Source organism: Heptranchias perlo, chromosome 13 (assembly GCF_035084215.1).
Source record: "Heptranchias perlo isolate sHepPer1 chromosome 13, sHepPer1.hap1, whole genome shotgun sequence".
NCBI lineage: Eukaryota > Metazoa > Chordata > Chondrichthyes > Hexanchiformes > Hexanchidae > Heptranchias > Heptranchias perlo.
In genome coordinates, this window is record NC_090337.1 from 35,669,285 (window position 1) to 35,688,263 (window position 18,979).

Consider the following 18,979-nt stretch of genomic DNA (forward strand, 5'->3'; position numbering starts at 1 on the left):
TGTTTTTTGTGTCTTCTACTGTGAAGATAGATGCAAAATATTTAACCTCTCTGCCATTTCCTTATTACCCATTATAATATCTCCTCTGTCTCAGCCTCTAAGGGATCCATGTTTACATTCGCTACTCTCTTCATTTTTACATACTTGGAGAAGCTCTTAAAATCTGTTTTTATATTTCTTGCTAGTTTACTCTCATATTCTATTTTCTCCATCTTCATCAATTTCTTGGTTATCCTTTGCTGGTTTCTAAAACTCTCCCAATCTTCAGGCTTACTACTCTTCTTGGCAACATTATAAGCTTCTTCTTTTAATCTAATACTATCCTTAATTTCTTCAGCTAGCCACGATGGATCACTTTTCCCATGGGGTTTTTATTTCTCAATGGAATGTATGTATATTCATTGAGAATTATGAAATATTTCTTTAAATGTTCTCCATTGCCTAACTAGAATCATATCTTTTTGCATTATCTTTGTTACAAGCTCCTCTTATTTCTTGATTAATACTCTGTCCAACAATACAACTACTGTTAGGGAGCCACTGAACAGAAACTTAACTGGACCAGCCATAAAAATACTGTGGCCACAAGAGCAGGTCAGAGGCTGGGTATTCTGCGGCGAGTGACTCATCTCCTGACTCCCCAAAGCCTTTCCACCATCTACAAGGCACATGTCAGTAGTGTGATGGAATACTCTCCACTTGCCTGGATGAGTTCAGCTCCAACAACACTCAAGAAGCTCGACACTATCCAGGGCAAAGCAGCCCGCTTGATTGGCACTCCATCCACCACCCTAAACATTCACTCCCTTCACCAGCGGCGCACTGTTGCTGCAGTGTGTACCATCCACAAGATGCACTGCAGCAACTCGCCAAGGCTTCTTTGACAGCACCTCCCAAACCTGCAACCTCTACCACCTAGAAGGACAAGGGCAGCAGGCACATGGGAACAACACCACCTGCATGTTCCCCTCCAAGTCACACACTATCCCGACTTGGAAATATATCGCCGTTCCTTCATCGTCCCTGGGTCAAAATCCTGGAACTCCCTTCCTAACAGCACTGTGGGAGAACCTTCACCGCACGCACTGCAGCAGTTCAAGAAGGCAGCTCACCACCACCTTCTCAAGGGCAATTAGGGATGGGCAATAAATGCTGGCCTTGCCAGTGACGCCCACATCCTATGAATGAATTAAAAAAAATAAACCACTCCCACCAGTGTTTTCTGCCCCTTGTTATTTCTTATCTCCACCATACTGATTCAACTTCCTGATCTTTTGAGCCAAGATCCTTTCTCACTACTGTCCCTATGTCATTTTTTATTATCAGGGCTATCCCCACCTCCTTTTCCAATTTTCCGTCTTTTCTTGTAGCTATTAGCTGCAGGTCTTCATGTAGGAGATGGCACAGCTCTCCCATAGCCTTTATGATGAATCAAACTCTTCTGTGCAGAGCTCCTCACCAGGATCTTCAGAAGATCTGTACAGCCTCTAAATTCTTTTGGAGAGATAATAGCTCATAAGCTACATCTTTCTCAAATGGTGCCTCACCCTCCTTTCCTCTATTCTGTACTGCTTCTTCTCCAGTAAAATCATGAACTTGGGACTGCTTATTGGGAGTTCCATAACCATTACCCAGAACCTCTTACTTTGTGGGGGTGGAAACATTTCCTAGTGGTATCTCAGGCCCTCAGTCTGTCAGAGACAAGGTCAGCTCCAACCAGGTGACAAGCAAAATCAAAACTACTCCAAAACCTCTTCTGTAACTCCAGTAATTACTCCTCAAAATGTCTTCACATTGCAGGCTTCAGTAAAGCACCTGCCAGTACCAGCTGACACTGGCAACAGGTACACTTCTTTTAACTTGTTAATTACCCATGGGGATGCAAGTCATGGGTTTTGGGCACTTCATCACTGCTCATTCTCACTGTAATAAATGTTAATGGACTTCCACTAGCATTGGCAAGCACACATATGGAAGGCTCCAGAACTTGACAGAAATGCCAGCCCAGCCATAAAGGGGCAGAAACCTAGTGGAAGTGGGTGTGCCCAACAGATCGAATTATGTCTGGAATTTGCTGCAAGCGGCATGTAAATTTATGGCCATGGTCTCTCCCTCAAACATTCTTCTCACCCTTTTAATGACAATTCAAAATTTATGACACTTTATCATCACTATTCAACCAGAGGAAATGTTGCAATTTTCAAGTACAAATGGATACAAGCATATGCCGCACATGCTCTGCCCATTTGTACCAGGTAGTGAGCGGCCTATTCAGCTGTCCTTAAAGGTACCTCTGGAGGCCTCCAAAGACATTTGTTGGGGGAATACTGCACCTGACTGCTGGCCACTGAATAGCCCCCCTCACCCCCACCTTTATTGCTGACTTCCAACTCAACTTGCTCGTGAAGCCGCCAGATCAGTCCAGCAAGCTGCTCACTAGCACTCATTGAGGACTGGGAAGCTTGCCGACTGTATTCCAATGAGGCCCAAACTGCCCGATTTTTATTTCCATTGATTTACGGTGGCAATTTGAAAATCTATCCCTATGTGTAGGTTAATACATGTGTTGATGGTTTTATCAAATGTTATACATCTTTACGGTAATTAAATTGGAATTCTACTTCCAAGCGAAATTTATTTCTGTTTGTAGGGATCTCTGTTCACAAATCTTTTTTGCACACAGAACAATTCATCGGCTAATTATTGGAGATTTCACACTGGCACACCAGGAATATGTGAGTGAGCTTTGCTTCATCTCTAATTTAGAATGAGTCTGCAGATATGGGATAAGATGAGGAGTCATTTATGGAGAAAAGGTGCTACAGTCTTTTTTGGAGATAGTGGGAACAGCTATTCTGTTCAAGAAACAATATAATAATTGAAAGGCGTTACATTCTTCATGTGATTATCTCCTTATAATCATTACCCAATATATCAGGACTAAGTCTAAAAGAGATTATTCTTGAAAACCCTAAAGAACAAGATTAAACTGCAGCTTTTCCAGATGTTTCCTTCAGCTGTTGACATTCCTGCCAAACCTTTTCAATGCCTCTGTCAGAAAGTTTTGATACTTTGTGGCCCCATTTAATTTCAAGACATTACAGCTGCTCCATCAGTAATAAATTAACCAATTGGGATAGAGGTAAACAAGGTTCAATGCAGAACCTACATTTAGGGCTAAGCAAAGGTCCAGTCATTGCTATGGATTTTATTGATTTTTTTCAGTGAAACTCTGAGCTACAGATTTAATCTTCTTCTCTGACTGACAGCCTAGCTGAAGTGAAAATAAGACAGTGTGCAAAAGGGATGGAGTTAGGGGAAAATAATAAGAGATGGTTAATAAGGGGGATGTCCATAAGGCCAGAGTCAGAGAAATGGAGAGTTCAGGTGGGGGTAGTTTTAGGGCTGCAGGAGCTTCCATAGGATAGGGAGTGTGAGGACATGAAAGGATTTAAACACAAGGATTAGAATTTTAGATCAGGGGCGTTAAGGTAGCTGATGTAGGTTCAATGAGCACAGGGGTGGTGAATGACTAATAGTTGGTGAGCGTTAAGATATGGGCATCAGAGTTTCGGATGAGCTGAAGTTTACAGAGGGTGGAGGATGGGGGGGGGCAGTGAGGAGAGAATTGGAATAGTCAAGTTTGGAGGTGACAAAGGCACAGATGAGGGTTTCAGTGGCAGATGGGGCTGAACAGCAGCACAGGCAAGCAATGTTAGTATGCTCTCTTTGTGATAGTGTATATGGGGTCAGATGCTCAGCATGGGGTTGAAAAGGACGTTGAGATTGTTAACAGCCTGGTTCATTTTGAGACAATGGCCAGAGAGGGGGATGGAATCGGTGGAGAGAGTACAGAGTTTATGGACTGGGGCAGAAGACGAAAGCACATACATACCTGTCCAATCTAGATGATGGGCTGACCAGAGCTCCCTCCCAGGATGCTACATAACATTCAATAGAAACAGTGCCTTTTAGGAAGATGAGGGTTCATTGTTAGTTCAGAAAAATCCCAACTGCAACCAGTGCAGAGCCAATTGCTTATATGGGCCTAGATTCTAATGACTTAAGGCAGACGCTACCCTATAACTCTGTAGCTCTGATACTCTGACCTGTGCTTGCTGCGAGCGAGGCTGAGCACTGGCAGTGGAGCCTCGAAAATGTAAATGTTTTAAGTACATTTTTGTATACATTTTTAAAAAACTATTAATTTTGAGAACAGTTTTCGTTAAGAACGATTCTATATGTATATCTTTCAAATGCGTTTAATTTTCAAGTGACAGCATATTATTCCAGACACAAAGGGGAGTAAATTTAACGCCCCCGCCCCGGTTAAAATTTCAAAAATGGGAAACCCAATCCAAACCGCCTCCAACAAACCCACTTACGGTTTAAAGGGAGGCGCGTTTGGGTGCAGCCGAGTAATCTGCTCTTGAGAGGCTTAAAGTCCGTCAACATATGTTAATGAGGGTACTTTCATGAGATTTGGGCAGCAATTTGAAATTAATGCCTATAGCATGGGTTTCCTGGGACTTGGGAAACTCGGCAGTATAATGGAGGCTAGTTTGAGCGGCACTTCATGGAGCTGGTTAATGGTCAGGTGTGCCGATATTAATAAAGGCTCAGTGCTCACAGCTGCTTTCTAAGAACCCTCTCGTAAATGGTTTGCCGAGAGTGCTTGTGGTGACAGATGTATTGGAGAACTTTGGAGCTTTTCAAACAGAGAACATCAGGATGGGTAGTGCATGGCTGCTTTAGATTGGACTTCGGGCGAGGAAAACAATCACCATCCACGGCAGCAAGGTCGTGCTGTGGTGGGAACTGCAGGGGGGCAACAGAGAGAGGGGGGGGGCAACAGAGAGAGGGGGGGGGGCAACAGAGAGAGGGGGGGGGGCAACAGAGAGAGGGGGGGGGCAACAGAGAGAGGGGGGGGGCAACAGAGAGAGGGGGGGGGCAACAGAGAGAGGGGGGGGGCAACAGAGAGAGGGGGGGGCAACAGAGAGAGGGGGGGGCAACAGAGAGAGGGGGGGGGGCAACAGAGAGAGGGGGGGGCAACAGAGAGAGGGGGGGGCAACAGAGAGAGGGGGGGCAACAGAGAGAGGGGGGGCAACAGAGAGAGGGGGGGCAACAGAGAGAGGAGGGGCAACAGAGAGAGGGGGGGGCAACAGAGAGAGGGGGGGGCAACAGAGAGAGGGGGGGCAACAGAGAGAGGGGGGCAACAGAGAGAGGGGGGCAACAGAGAGAGGGGGCAACAGAGAGAGGGAGCAACAGAGAGAGGGGGGCAACAGAGAGAGGGGGGCAACAGAGAGGGGGGGCAACAGAGAGAGGGGGGCAACAGAGAGAGGGGGGCAACAGAGAGAGGGGGGCAACAGAGAGAGGGGGGGCAACAGAAAGAGGGGGGGGCAACAGAGAGAGGGGGGGCAACAGAGAGAGGGGGGGGCAACAGAGAGAGGGGGGGCAACAGAGAGAGGGGGGGCAACAGAGAGAGGGGGGGCAACAGAGAGAGGGGGGGCAACAGAGAGAGGGGGGGCAACAGAGAGAGGGGGGGCAACAGAGAGAGGGGGCAACAGAGAGTCCAAGTTCGCAGGAGACACTATCCACTTAACAGGGTGTACAGACAGAGGCTCAGCTTCCATGACCTCTCTGAAGTGCAGTGCTTCCAGAGGCTCAGATTGACATGTGAGATTGTCGCAGACATCTGCAGCCTTTTAGAAGGAGAGCTGCTCCCTGCTGGACCTGGTGGTCACGCACTGCCAATCGCTGTGAAAGTCACCACTGTCCTCAATTTCTTTCAGGGCGCCACTGGAGACGTATCGAGGGTCTCCCAGTCAACTTCACATAAATGCATAAAGCAGGTGACGGGTGGGTTGTTTGCCAGGGTTTTCCACTTACATCAACTTTCTGTGCAACGACAGTAACCAGAATGAGTGGGCACTCGGATACGCATCTCTGGTTGTCTTCCCACAGGTGCAGGGTACCATCGATTGCACCCTGTACTCATGGCAATCCGAGGACCACCAGATCAACCAGGAGTATTCATCAACCGCAAGGGATTTCAATTCAACAATATGCAGCTGGTGTACAATCACAAGAATAGGTTCATGCAAGTCTGTGCCAAATTCCCTGGGAGCTGCCATGATGCTTTCACCCAGCAGCAGTCCAACAACCCCGACTTCTTCGTACCTGGAAGCAGACTTGAGGGGGTGGCTGCTAGAAGACAAAGGCTACCCTCTTCAAACTTTGCTGATGACATCTGTGAGGAACCCCACCAATGAAGCCCAAGAGCAGCATAACGAGAGCCATATCACCACCAGATATGTCATCGAGCAAGCCATCGGCATGCTCAAGATGAACTTCAAGTGCCTGAACAGGTCTGGAAGCGCCAGCGAGGGTGTCTAGAATTACCAAGGTGTGTGGCGTTCTGTACAACATTAAGCAGCAGTGAGGATTAGGGGTACAGGTAGAAGGTGCTCATCACTCATCACCTGATGACGAATCCAATGAAGAGGAAGAGGAGGTGGAGGACAACAAAGATGGGGCACCCAATGCCAGACCAGCCGCTCACACTGCTGCTCGGGATGCCCTGATAGATTGAAGGTTCAGTTAATCACTCACACTGGACTAGCACGTCTCCCGGCACCCCCACCCTCCCACTCACACAAAGCAGTCCTCTAACTAACCATCCACCCATTGCACATCCCTGTCAATTCATGTCTTCACATTCAAACAACTCAAAAGGCAAGCAAGAATGGGCAACATGGGAAAGTGGTGCAAATTGATAAATTTTGTGTGAGGTAATAACAAAAGGAAACTTAACATAACATTTTCACAAACACCCATGTGCATATCCTTGGTGAATTACAATTTTTGTTCTCCATTTGCCTACCACTCTCATGGTGCAACCCCTGTGGCTTCAGCAGAGATAGAGGCAGGCTGCTCAGATTTCAGCTCTGACCGCTGAGATGCTCTTAGCCTCTGACCTCTGGGTGTTGCAACCCGTAAGGGTGTTGCCAAAGACTGCTCCACCCACACCCGTGCAAGGGTAGACTCAGCCACCGGGAGGATAGGCAGCATGTCGGGAATTGGTTGCGGGGGGGGGGGCGGTTTAACGTGTGAGATGTGGGAGCGCTTTGAGTGGAGGTCCCACTTCCATGTCACCTTTCGCTGTCATTCCTGTCCTGAGCCAGTGGCACATCACTCCTTCCACTCTGCTGGGGAGTAGCTTGGTGGAGATCAGTGTCACCTTGTAAGGCCACGGCTAAAGTATCCATCATCCTGTTTAAGGCAGCAGACACGCTGGCATCCTAAGTCTGCATAGCCGTGGTCATGAACTGCATGGACTTGTTTGATTGCCACACTTGAAGTTCCATGGAAGCGGTCAGTCTCTCTATGGCAGACATTCTCGCAATGACCGCAATCCACAAATGTTCAAGCTGGACTCCTCCATCATCTCTGCTATTGTGGAGAGTGTGTGTGGCACATCTTCCAGTACCCCGTAAATTTGCTGCTGTCCCTCTATAATTCTCCTTTTCATCGATGGCCCCCGGGGTCAGCATCTGCGTCCAGCTGAGCAGAGCTTGGAAAGGAGTGCACCCCCCGACCCGGACTCTCCACAGCTGTCCCTGCCACCAACGTCTGCTCGTGCTCATCTGTGAACTGTGACTCACCAGGTGAAAACCCAACTAGCTGCCTAACTAGACCCACCAAAGTGCGAGTATTTGTGCTGGTGCTTGGTAGTCTGTCCTGTGACGGTGCACTCTCAGAAGGAATCAGGTCTTCTAAGGAATCATCCTCAGGAAAGTTGACAGACCACTGATCTATGGGTGAAGGTCCTGGAGGAGGGAAGAAACCGATATGAATCAATGGCAATGTAACAATGTTGCCATTCATGCTTGTCATATTTCACTCATTGCTGAAATCACGTCAACATGACCTAGTCTTGTATGAGATGTGGGTCAGAGATATTTTGAATTCTGTCACCAGGCAGCTGTGAAGTCCCAATCTCTCCTCCTCCGATGGTCAGGGACACAGTGATGCCACTGATCTCCATTGCCTCTTCCTCGGCAACTGTCAGCTGCATAATCCGTGCTAGCCCACCTCCAGCTTTCTCTCTCTCCCTTGTGTTTTGTGCTCTCTTCTCCTGCAACGGGGGAAAGAGCAGACCTATGATGTAAGGCATGTATTCATGGATGGATTCAGTGCATTTGGTGAGGGCATCAGGCAGATGCATCACATTGCATAAGAATTTGGGTGAGTGGCAGTGGTGGATGGATAAATGGGGAGGTGAGAAAGTGCATAGAAAGAGAACAACGGGTGTTCTTGAAACTTACCTGGGTGTGAGGAGTGATGTGATGGAGTATGCTTGACAAGATTGAGTGGGAGGGGGGGTATTGTGCACCATAGGATGCAGGTGAATCAGCAATTGTACTCACCTTTCTTGACCTGGTTAGGTCATTAAAGCTCTCCCTGCACTGCATCCAGGAACAGGCCATGATGCTCTTGCGGCTGGTCTCCTCAGCCACCTCCAACCAGGCCTTCTTCATCACAGGATTCTTCCTCCTGTTGCTGGGGAAGATTATCTCTTTCCTGCTCCTCATTGGACCCAGCAGTACTTCAGGGGAAGTGTCGTTAAACGGGGTGCAGCCCTTGACCGTCCAGAATCCATCTTCAAACTTCTCCGTCTCTTTGCACAAACTCCTAACTCCTCCAAATTCCATCTTTGAATTGGCCCTTTAAATAGTCGAGATTGCATCATGCAGGTTTGCATCACGCCCGGTGTCGCTCACTGGAGACGCGAAATCCGGAAGTAAAATTATAATTAGGCAGCCATGTTGAAATCGGACATTCCGATGCGCTGAAACTTCTTCCGGGTTTCGCCCCCGTTATCGGCCACCACCCCCCACCCCACGCCCCCACCAAACTCAGAACCTGCCATTGCATTATTATCGAGCCCAAAGACACAAAATACAGTCCTTAGAAAGTGAATAACCACAAAATGTAAAACCAACACCCGTAATCATTATCTTGACAAATTATATTTTCTGGTTCCTTTACACAGCTGATTTATGTAACAATAAATATCTAATGGAAGGTGAGTACTGCTGGAAACCATCCAGCCTTTTTGTTTCTTTTGTAACTAGAGGACTCATTCATCACACTAACACAAACCTTTTAGTTAAAGTAAACCATCAATCTTAAAAAGTATTCAAATTGACCTCTCATCACAAAGACAAGATTATCCGTTGATCTGTGCTCCACCTAACTTAATCTGAGCAGGGAAAAAAAATCACTGCTAGACCTAATTAGAATCTATATTTGATATTAGAGAACACCTGCAGAGATCTGAGATCCTGGCAGCAGACCAGCATCCGTGTGTGACCAATTTAAGTCATTTTGAAGTAAAAATAATAAACAACAGACAAATGCTGCTGGTAAATATGGATAGAATAGAAAGGTCTTTCAAAGTCCACTGAAAACTTCATTACTAAAAATGACATTCAGTCATAACAATGCATGTCTAGTCACAACTGATGGTAAAAATAGGAAACCTAATTGTCTATAAATGTTGAAAACCATTACAGGATCCAGTCCGTGGCATACACTGCTTTTGTAAGGCCTCTACAGAATGAATTAACTTCTGCTCATCTAAATAGTGAGCCAATTATGAAACTGATATTTGGGGCCCGATATTACCATGGCGGCGGGGGAGGGGGGGGGATGATTGGGCACGTGGGTAACGCGCCCGGTGAAATCAGTCTGCCCTGCGCGCAATCGCAGGCTGATTGGATCCACTTACCTCTTGTTCCAGGTTCCCCGCTGCTGAGCTGCGCGGCGGGCGGACTGCGCATGCGCAGTAAGGTCTGTCAGCTGGAGGAGCTCTATTTAAAGGGGCAGTCCTCCACTGACTGATGCTGCAAGAAATAGGAAAAATTACAGCATGGAACAGCCCAGGGGGAAGGTTGTTCCCAGGTTTAATGATGCCTCACTCCAGGTATCATTGGATGGGGTGAGGAGGAGGGGGAGGACAGAGATCTTCCCCCACCCCGGCAGGCGGGAGGAAGTGGCCTGCCTCTGCCACCAAGAAGGCCTGGCTCAAGGTGGCAGAGGAGGTCACCTGCACCACCAACATATCGCGCACCTGCATACAGTGCAGGAGGCGCTGCAATGACCTAAGTAGGTCAGCCAAAGTGAATATACTTACTCATTCCCCTACACTCCATCTGCTACATCACCGCCACCACCCCACATCTCCTTCAGCACTGCCAACACTACTCTGTCACATCACCCCTCACACCCACTCAAACCTCATCCTCATCTTACCTGCACCTACTCACCTCGCCAGTACTCATCCCGCCACTACCACTCAACCCAATCCTCATACAATCTCATGGCTCTCTCTCATACTCACCCTCTCATGCATCTCTTTCACGGTCAGCCTCACTCAACCTGCCACTACCTGTGCTGCAGCCACAGGGCATGCATCACACATGTGCAGTAGGCAGCGTGAGGCAAACGTGTCATGAGCATGAAGGGGATGCACAAGGGTGTTTGAGGGTTTGTCATGGTTTTTACTTCTATTTAATTTCTGAGTAACTCACATTACATATTATATTGGCACCACTACTGTCACGTCTTTGCGAATCTTGTCTGGTTTGTGCAATAATGCCCTTTCCTGAGGATCACAATGAAGACCCACACCTGATGCCACCCATTGTGTCACTGCAGAGTGGGTGTAGGTGTATTTGCAGGGCTCTTTTGTGCAGACGACTGAGAGACGTCGGCGATGTCCCCGGTGGCACCCTGGAAGGATGCGGAGGAGAAGTTGTTGAGGGCAGTGGTGACTTTGACAGCGACAGGTAGGAAGATGATGCTCGGGCCAGCCGGGAGCAGCTCGGCATGAAGGAGGCTGCAGATGTCCACGACTACATGTCGAGTGACTCTGAGCCTCGGTGTGCACTGCTGCTCAGAGAGGTCCAGGAAGCTGAGCCTCGGTCTGTGGACCCTGTGGCGAGGGTAGTGCCCTCTGCGACGCATCTCTCTCTGCCTTTGCCCTCCCTCCTGCTGTGCAGGTGGATGTGTCACAGCACTGTGTTGTGGAGCTCCACGTGTCAGAGGTGGACAGCGTGGCCGGCGAGGCTGGTGATGCTGTTCGCCCTCCGAGGAGGTCATGACTGCAGCTACGGCGGCCCCCTTCCGGAAGATGTACATCTGAGGGGGTCCGCAAGGTAGGTACATGTGTCTGGACACCGGGGTAAGTGTGCAAGTTGGTGAATTTTGTTGTTAGGAGGAGGGTGGTGGAGGCCAAACTTTGTCCCAAGTGATAGAGTGGCCTCCTGCAATGAGTGAGGGTCTTTCCCCCCACCCCCACCACCTGTCGAATGGACCTTTGCAGCTGCAACAGGCTGATGGCTGCAACACGTCCGTTTGAACTGGGAGTGTTTCCCCCAGTACGGGAAACAGTCCCAGTTGTTTGTAAAATCCCAACCCTCCTAAAATATCATGTTAATCAGGTCTGTAAATGACCTGAAATACCAAAATAAATATCTTAAGTGGCACCCCGCCGGCTTTAATTGCCAGCAGGAGTCCCACATGTGGGGGCTGCGCGCGTATGTCAGCGCGTCAGTGGGTAACCCGGAAATGGGGCGGGTTGGAGCCGGGCTCCCGACCCACCCCGGGATTCCCAGATTCTCGTAGCCCCCCCGCCAGGAACGCAACTGATCACGGGTGCTAAAATAGAGCCCTTGATAATTCAAAGAATGCAAGTCAATCTCCAATAACGTTGCACATCGGGAATCATCTAGTGGGTTTGTGGAGTTTTTGGAATCTAGAACAGGCCGCAAAAGGTGCCAAGCTGCAAGGGCAGCGTGGGCAAGCGGCAGCTGAGAAAAGTCCAGTAGCATCTAACAACGGGGCGCAATGGAGGCCAAAAAAATATATTTTAGAGGGCTAGCAGACGCACAGCTGGGCTTTCTAACAAATAGTCAGATTTGTTAGACACCTAATATTGAGTCAGGCACACGCTATTCGGCCTCGGGCCCACCCATTCTGGCACAGGGATTGGCAGGCCAGCGCAAACAAATTTCTAAGCCATACACTTTTTGCAGTCAACATTATTTTATAAAACAAGATGTACACGAAAACAGTAACTGATAGTATGTTTGAAGTTTGTGTTTGGACAGCTGAGATCCCTGGAAAGAGGTTCTTTTGCCAATGTTTCATCTTTATCCCAAATGTATTTTTATTTTTAAAAAGCAGTGCCACTATATAAACTCCAGTTTTCCTAACTTTTACAGGGACCATGTTACACTTGTGTTGTGTTAGAAGACAGTAAAAACTGTAGTTGCTTCAAAAATAAACTATTTCAGTTTCACACAACGATCATATATTTGAAGGCCTACCAGAGAATATTCAGTATAGCACAAGTAGTGAGTCCTCCAGTGATAGCTCGGCGGAACCACATTACCTTACAAGAAAAGAAACAGAACATTTTATCTCCTGCAAAATAAAGTACAAGAACATGTGGTGCCAACAGAACAAATATAATGAGTCTTAAAGTAACAAAAGATCAATAATTTGTATCCCATGAATAACATTTATGATAGTGTTGATCTTACCAATGATGATGCTTGAATTCAATCACACAAATCTTTATCCCAAAGACATGAGTATAATGGTACTACTGGTTTACATCCTGCATGCTGACAATACAGTTCCCCAGATTAAAATGCAATACAAAATGCAAGTTTTACATGAATAAAGGAATACTCAGTCTTTATTTATCAGGTCAGTGTATTTCTTTGCAGTTAAATAATCAAATAGGAAGTATCTGGTATTTAAAATGTCGAGATTTCTTGCTATCAGAGTCGTCAGTTTATAGTCACAAGTCATATTCTGCACGACTTTGATATTTTTATTTTCTTTGTTTTAAATTAGTGTCAGATTTTCCTGACTGAGCTATCCCACTTTCAATATTATATGATAACCAAGGGAACTAATTTAACATGCGATAAATACATTGGAACGTCAGTGTTTCCAAACGACAAACAAATAATTATTAATGGACAAGTAATCCGTTAACATAGTTTGTGAAACCTGAAGTATAATAAAACAGACTGCTGACTATTATATAGTAAATGATTGAAAAATTGTGACATCCTGTCCAGGAAATGTATTTAAATGAACTTAAATCCTACCTGGGATCTGTTTTGTGAAATCTCAGAAAATAACATTGGCATCACATTTACAATGCCTCCTGAAAGAAAACATGAAATATGTTAAACAATGCTTGTTTAATTTATGTTTGGTAAGGTATAAGGCAGAAAGTCCATTCAGAACCCAGATTCATATATGGCCATCAATTCCACAGAATTAATCTAAATTAAGTCTTAAATTAAAACTGTCTACTTATGCAACTAGTTATTTTATTGTTACTACTTCTGTGGGACCGAGTTTAAGTGCCTCCGCCTGGTGTAAATGTGGTGGTGGCAACCTGAAAATGCGAGGGTTACTTACTACCCTGATTACGCTGGCACTCGGCCACTGCCATCGTAGGGTCCTGAGAAAGGTAGCAGCAGCACCTGTCTGGGTGGCCACTAGTGATAAGCAAATCAGGGTCATATGACGTACATAGAACACCGATTGTAATTTTAATTTACAAATGGGTGGAGCTTGCACTGCTGATGCTCCACCCATTTGTACTGGCATTGAATGGTCTAACCAGCAGTGCTTAAAGGGAGGCCACTCCAAAGACGGCCCAATGATACTTTTTTATATTTATTTTTGTGGGGCCAGGTGAAGTAGGAATGCTCCAATTCGCTGCCGGCCCTGACACAGTCCCGCCCGGGGATCGCCTCCCTCCCCACCACCGGCCCCCCCGCCCAATTCTCCGACTGTCGGCCAGCTCTGCATAGGAGTCGGATGATTTTCTGCCCTCCCCAACTGGTGAGCTGCCTCAGAGTGCCGGTTTGGCGCATACAGCTTGCCGACTACACGTAAATAAGTTCCAGGCCACTAAATGGCTCGGGCCTCATGGCAGTTACAACGGGCAGACGGCGGGCGCACTTCACCCTTTAACTACCCATTGTGTGTCTAAACCTAAAATCGGCCCAACGACTTTCAGCAAGATTTATTTTAGCCAAAATTGTATGACTGACTGTTTTATCATTTTAATGATATAATTTGCAAATAAAATTGCTTGCATGAGACTTTCTTTGGGCTTAGTTAACATCAAATTAATTTTTCTGGAAAATAATTAAAACACAGAAGATGTTTGAAAATCTAATTAACACAGTAATAAAACTTCAGCATATTTAATTTGAAAACACTAAAAAGTCCATGCTTAATCATTTATTTTGTACAGAATATCATTTGTTTTGCACAAATGTTTCTTTCCCATAATTACATATGCTAATCACAAAATAGCTCTGCTATTTCTTAGTTTGTGAAAGCTAAATTCAAATTCTAGTTTTTCTTCATAAGTATCACAGAATAACCTGGTCTGGACCTAAAGAATGCTTCAAAAAATAGTATGAACAGTAAAGAGAATATAATTCTTTAAGATCTATGCATCTATAATATGTTAAACATTTTATGTCTGCATGCACTTACCATCTACAAATTCATACTTTTTGTTGTCATGTTAGTGTCACACTTTTGCATCACCCTTTTACCATTATAATTCCTATAACCATATTTAGAATAGAACCTGCCACTGGTTAGCTTGGTTTTGCGACTTCCAATTCCTCATTATGTACTGTAGTGAAACTCTTACGCTTCAAACGACTCTAGAAGAATCATAGAATGGTTACAGCACAAAAGAAGACCATTCGGCCCATTGAGCCCATGCTGGCTCTTTGTAAGAGCAATCCAATTAGTCCCATTCCCCCACTCTTTCTTCGTAGCCCTGCAATTTTTTTTCCTTCAAGTATTTATCCAATTCCTTTTTGAAAGCCATGATTGATTCTGCTTCCACCACCCTTTCTGGTAACGCATTCCAGATCATAACTACTCGTTGCGTAAAGAAGTTTTTCCTCATGTCACCTTTGCTTCTTTTGCCAATCATCTTAAATCTGTGTCCTCTGGTTCTGGACCCTTCTGCCAATGGGAAAATTTCTCTATATTTACCTTATCTAAACCCTTCATGAAGAAGAACATTTACCCCTTTCAATATGAAGAAAGAATGCATGACTTCAAAAGGGGGACAGAATTCATAATTTCAAAATGGGGACGAAATTATGTGTGTGTGCTCTGGCCCAATTATATCCCACCCTCCAAACCTGCTTCAGTTGAAAACTACATTTGCACTGGAAATCGCTGGGTGGAATGCCATGGGAGATCAACCATCAATTATATATTAAAAAGCAGCAAGTGGTTTCAACTTTTTAAATGTACTGCACCAATAGGTGGTAGTGGAAATGTAATTCTGAGCCAGAACTTGCGCAGAGTGGTGTGGCAACGATCGCTGCAGCTCCTGCGAGCTAAATTAATGAATGTGGGCTCCGTGGCGCCAAAGAAATAATTGAATTAAATTAAAGAGACAGAAGGGAAAAGTTAAAAAAAACTTCCAAATTTAAAAAAAAAATTTTAAGGAACAAAAACTATTAAAATAAGGAATAATATGAGAATCCACAATTTTCAAATTTAATTTTTAGTTGTTTGACAGTTATTAAAACTAACCGCATTTTTAAAACTTAGTTTAAACCTGGTATTTTTAAGCGTATCTTTTGGTAATGTAATTAGTTACTTTTTAGCTGGGTGGTTGAGCAAGTTCTGCCCCATTATGTGACAGGTTGAAAAGACTGGGATGCCAACTGGTGTTATGTAACATGCCCATCATATCCTCTTAGTCACCCCAAGTCAGTTCATCTAAAAAAAAATCACTATTCTGCCATCATAGAAATAGGCCAAACAAACACAGTACACGTTAACAGAACCAACAAACCCAAAATGTAGTAATCAGAAGAAACAGAAATGTAATTCTCCAAAACAAAAAGTTTTTCAGCTTTTCAGAAGAGGACTTAGACTGGCAAATGTAATGACATGGCACCACAGTAAAGAAAACATAAACAAGTTCAGTACAACAGAAGACTGAACCAGTGCTGAAGACTTGTTTGTGCTTTCAAATTGTGAATCCTGTATGCATTCAAGAAACAGTTAAGTCAGCACATTGTAGCATGATTAAAATGATGGGAAACTAATCAATAAGGGAAGCCTTCACCAGAACGCAAATGGCAATGGTAAGTGAGGAGAAGCAATCATGATACGATGAAGACCCAGACCCATGTAACAAATAACTGGCCCCCACATCTAACTGATCAAAAAACAGTACACCAGCATCTCCCAACTGAACATAAATCAAGATATCCTGCCCCTACTGAACAGAGTGTATGACATCCCCTCCCCTCCCACGAGAACCACCATATTGAGTGGAATGCATGGCACAAACTCCCACACCAAGCAGAAATCTGCCTCCACACTAAGATGAAATCAGGAACCCCTCTGGAATGAGTAGAATTCATGCCAATTAAACCAACCCATCCACTGAACAGAAAGCATGGACCATTCCTCCCCCCACATGCAGAAATTCGGTCAATCGCCTCAATCTTCAACTGAGCAGAAATTAGGGAACAGACAACACCATGTGCCGAGTTAAAATCCTTCCCCCAACATTGAGCAAAAAACAGGGTTGTTTATCCCCTCTCTCACTGAGTGGAAAACATCCCCCCTTGAGAAGTCCAAACACTGCTCCACTAAACAGAATCCCCCCACTAATAGAAATGCTGTCAGCAACTCCTCAAGCCCCACTGAACAGAATTCTGGATATTATTCCCTCCTGTTCCGCGCCCACTCTTAGCAGAAATTGAAACTTTGTCCCCTCTCCACTGAAGGAAAACCCAGCATTCCCTACCCCATTTGGAGGACAAAAAGGTACAGCCACCCCGCCCCCAATGAGGACAAAACTGGCCTTCATCATGCATCCACTGAGGACAAAGATGACCTTGCTTCCCCCCCACCTAAGGAAACGTCAGCTTCCCCACACTAAGGCCACTTGTCCTTTCCTCACAACTCCACTAAGGCCAAACTAGGCCTTTTTCCTTTCCAATGAATACAAACTCACCATTCCCCCTTTCCCTGCTAAGAACAAGTTTGAGTCTATTCTTGCCCCCTATGCGTGGTATCTCATCCTCCATCAATGAGAAGTAAAATCCTCCACTCCATACACAGAAAAAAACTCATGCCTCTTCCAATCCCTCACCCAGAAGCAACTCCGCACCATTCCCCCACTTTACGTGTCAGCCTTGGCTCAGAGCAGTCTCACCTCTGAGTCAGAAGATTGTGCATTCAAGCGCCATTCCAGAGATTGAGTACGTAATCTAGGTAGATACTTCAGTCCATTACTGAGGGAGTGCTGCTTACTGTACTAACTGGCGACACAGCATAGGTGATAAACAGGGATAATTGGAGGCAGTTCTAAACGTCAAAATAATATTGGTGATAAGTAGATAAAAATAGAGACTGATTCAAAATTCAACTGATTTGCTGAATTGAACTCAAATTGAAGTAAACTCAAATTAAAACGAGTAAATACACTCTAAGCTAGATTTACAGTCCTGACAGTCACTGTGGGTGAGTTTTGATGTCAGTTCAGAACTCACCCACTGCAGCAAAAGAGGCCTGTGGTATTTTAACTCCTGGACCTCATTTTAATGTTGTCAGCCAATTTCCCACCCGTTCTGGTCAAGGGTAGATGTTTGGTCTATCTCTTGTTCGAGGTGGTTATTACCTGGCGCTTATCAGGGAGATTGTGAATGGAGCTGAACATCAGAATTGTCAACGAACAGCTCCAATTCTGAACGTATGAAGGAGGGAGGATCATTGATGATGTAGCTGAAGATGGTTGGGCCGACGTTGCTTCTCTGAAGAACTTCTGCAGTGATGTCCAGGAACTGTGATGACTGGCCTGCGACAACCACAACCATCATACTTTGCATCAGGTATGACTCCAACCAATGGAGGGTATTCCCTTTGATCCCACTGACTTCAGTTTTTCTAGGGTTCAATTTTAATGTTTTTTTTCTGGCACTAATATTTTACTTTGTCCTTCTGTCTGAAGCTATCAATGCTGGTGAATAGTTTTATAAATAATGGTCATAAAATAAGAAAATGTTTCAATAATAATCTTCATAGAAACTAGTCTCCAAGTTACTATGGTAATTATCTGCTGTGGTTTTAAAATTCAACTCTTCATTTTCTAAGCAAGACCCTACTGATTGTTTTTTCAAGCACAAATATAGTTTGGATATTTTAATGTGATTCATCTCCATGGGTAACAAAACTGAACTGTACGTGAAGCTTGAACTTTGTCTTAATTTTAATCATATTGATTCTTGCTAGCATTCACTCAGGTTAAAAGGAAAACTACTCTAGAGTGAGTGGGGAATCCTTTCAAAATAAAGCAGTGTTTTTCTTTCTCCTTCTCCATCTCATATAAAGTATATAATTTTATATATCTCACACTATAACCAGTGCCCATCTGCAGCATGTGCCAGAAAACTCGGAAGCAGTGGGTTGCTTAACCCATCCACCCTGCAGCCCTGTCATCACTCCAACAGGCCCCCAAAGCAAGGGAGCTGATCCAAAAAATATTTAGAATGTCATCTTAGTCCCTTGCCAAGCCTGGACCCTACTGGTCTTTAAGACCTATCTGCCGCTACTGATATACCGAGATTTAGCAAAAGCCAGAAACTCCTAGCACAGGGAAGTCCCTCCCCCAGTCTGTCATTTGTCTTGTAATGATAGATGGAAGTTCCACCTCTTCCTAAAGAAATTGGTAATCAATGAGGCCATACACTATGGAAAACCTGTCATCTAGTAAAAGTGCAGTGGCCTCCCATGCTGCCGCCTCATTTCCAGGAGGGAAAATGATGGAGTACCGAAGAACTTCTGTCTCACCTGAGGGCTACTATGGAGGAGTGTACAACCC

At 45.2% G+C, this 18,979-nt stretch overlaps 1 protein-coding gene across 1 annotated transcript in view; it reads right to left on the minus strand.

Moving 5' to 3' along the window:
- Positions 1–18,979, minus strand: part of si:ch211-51h4.2 (uncharacterized) — a 197,266-nt gene that overhangs the window by 105,011 nt on the left and 73,276 nt on the right. The window contains exons 6-7 of the mRNA XM_067994727.1: positions 13,191–13,249; positions 12,396–12,460 (exon numbers count right to left, since the gene is read on the minus strand). Of these exons, the coding sequence (XP_067850828.1) occupies positions 12,396–12,460; positions 13,191–13,249 (124 nt within the window). The remainder of the gene's footprint in view (positions 1–12,395; positions 12,461–13,190; positions 13,250–18,979) is intronic.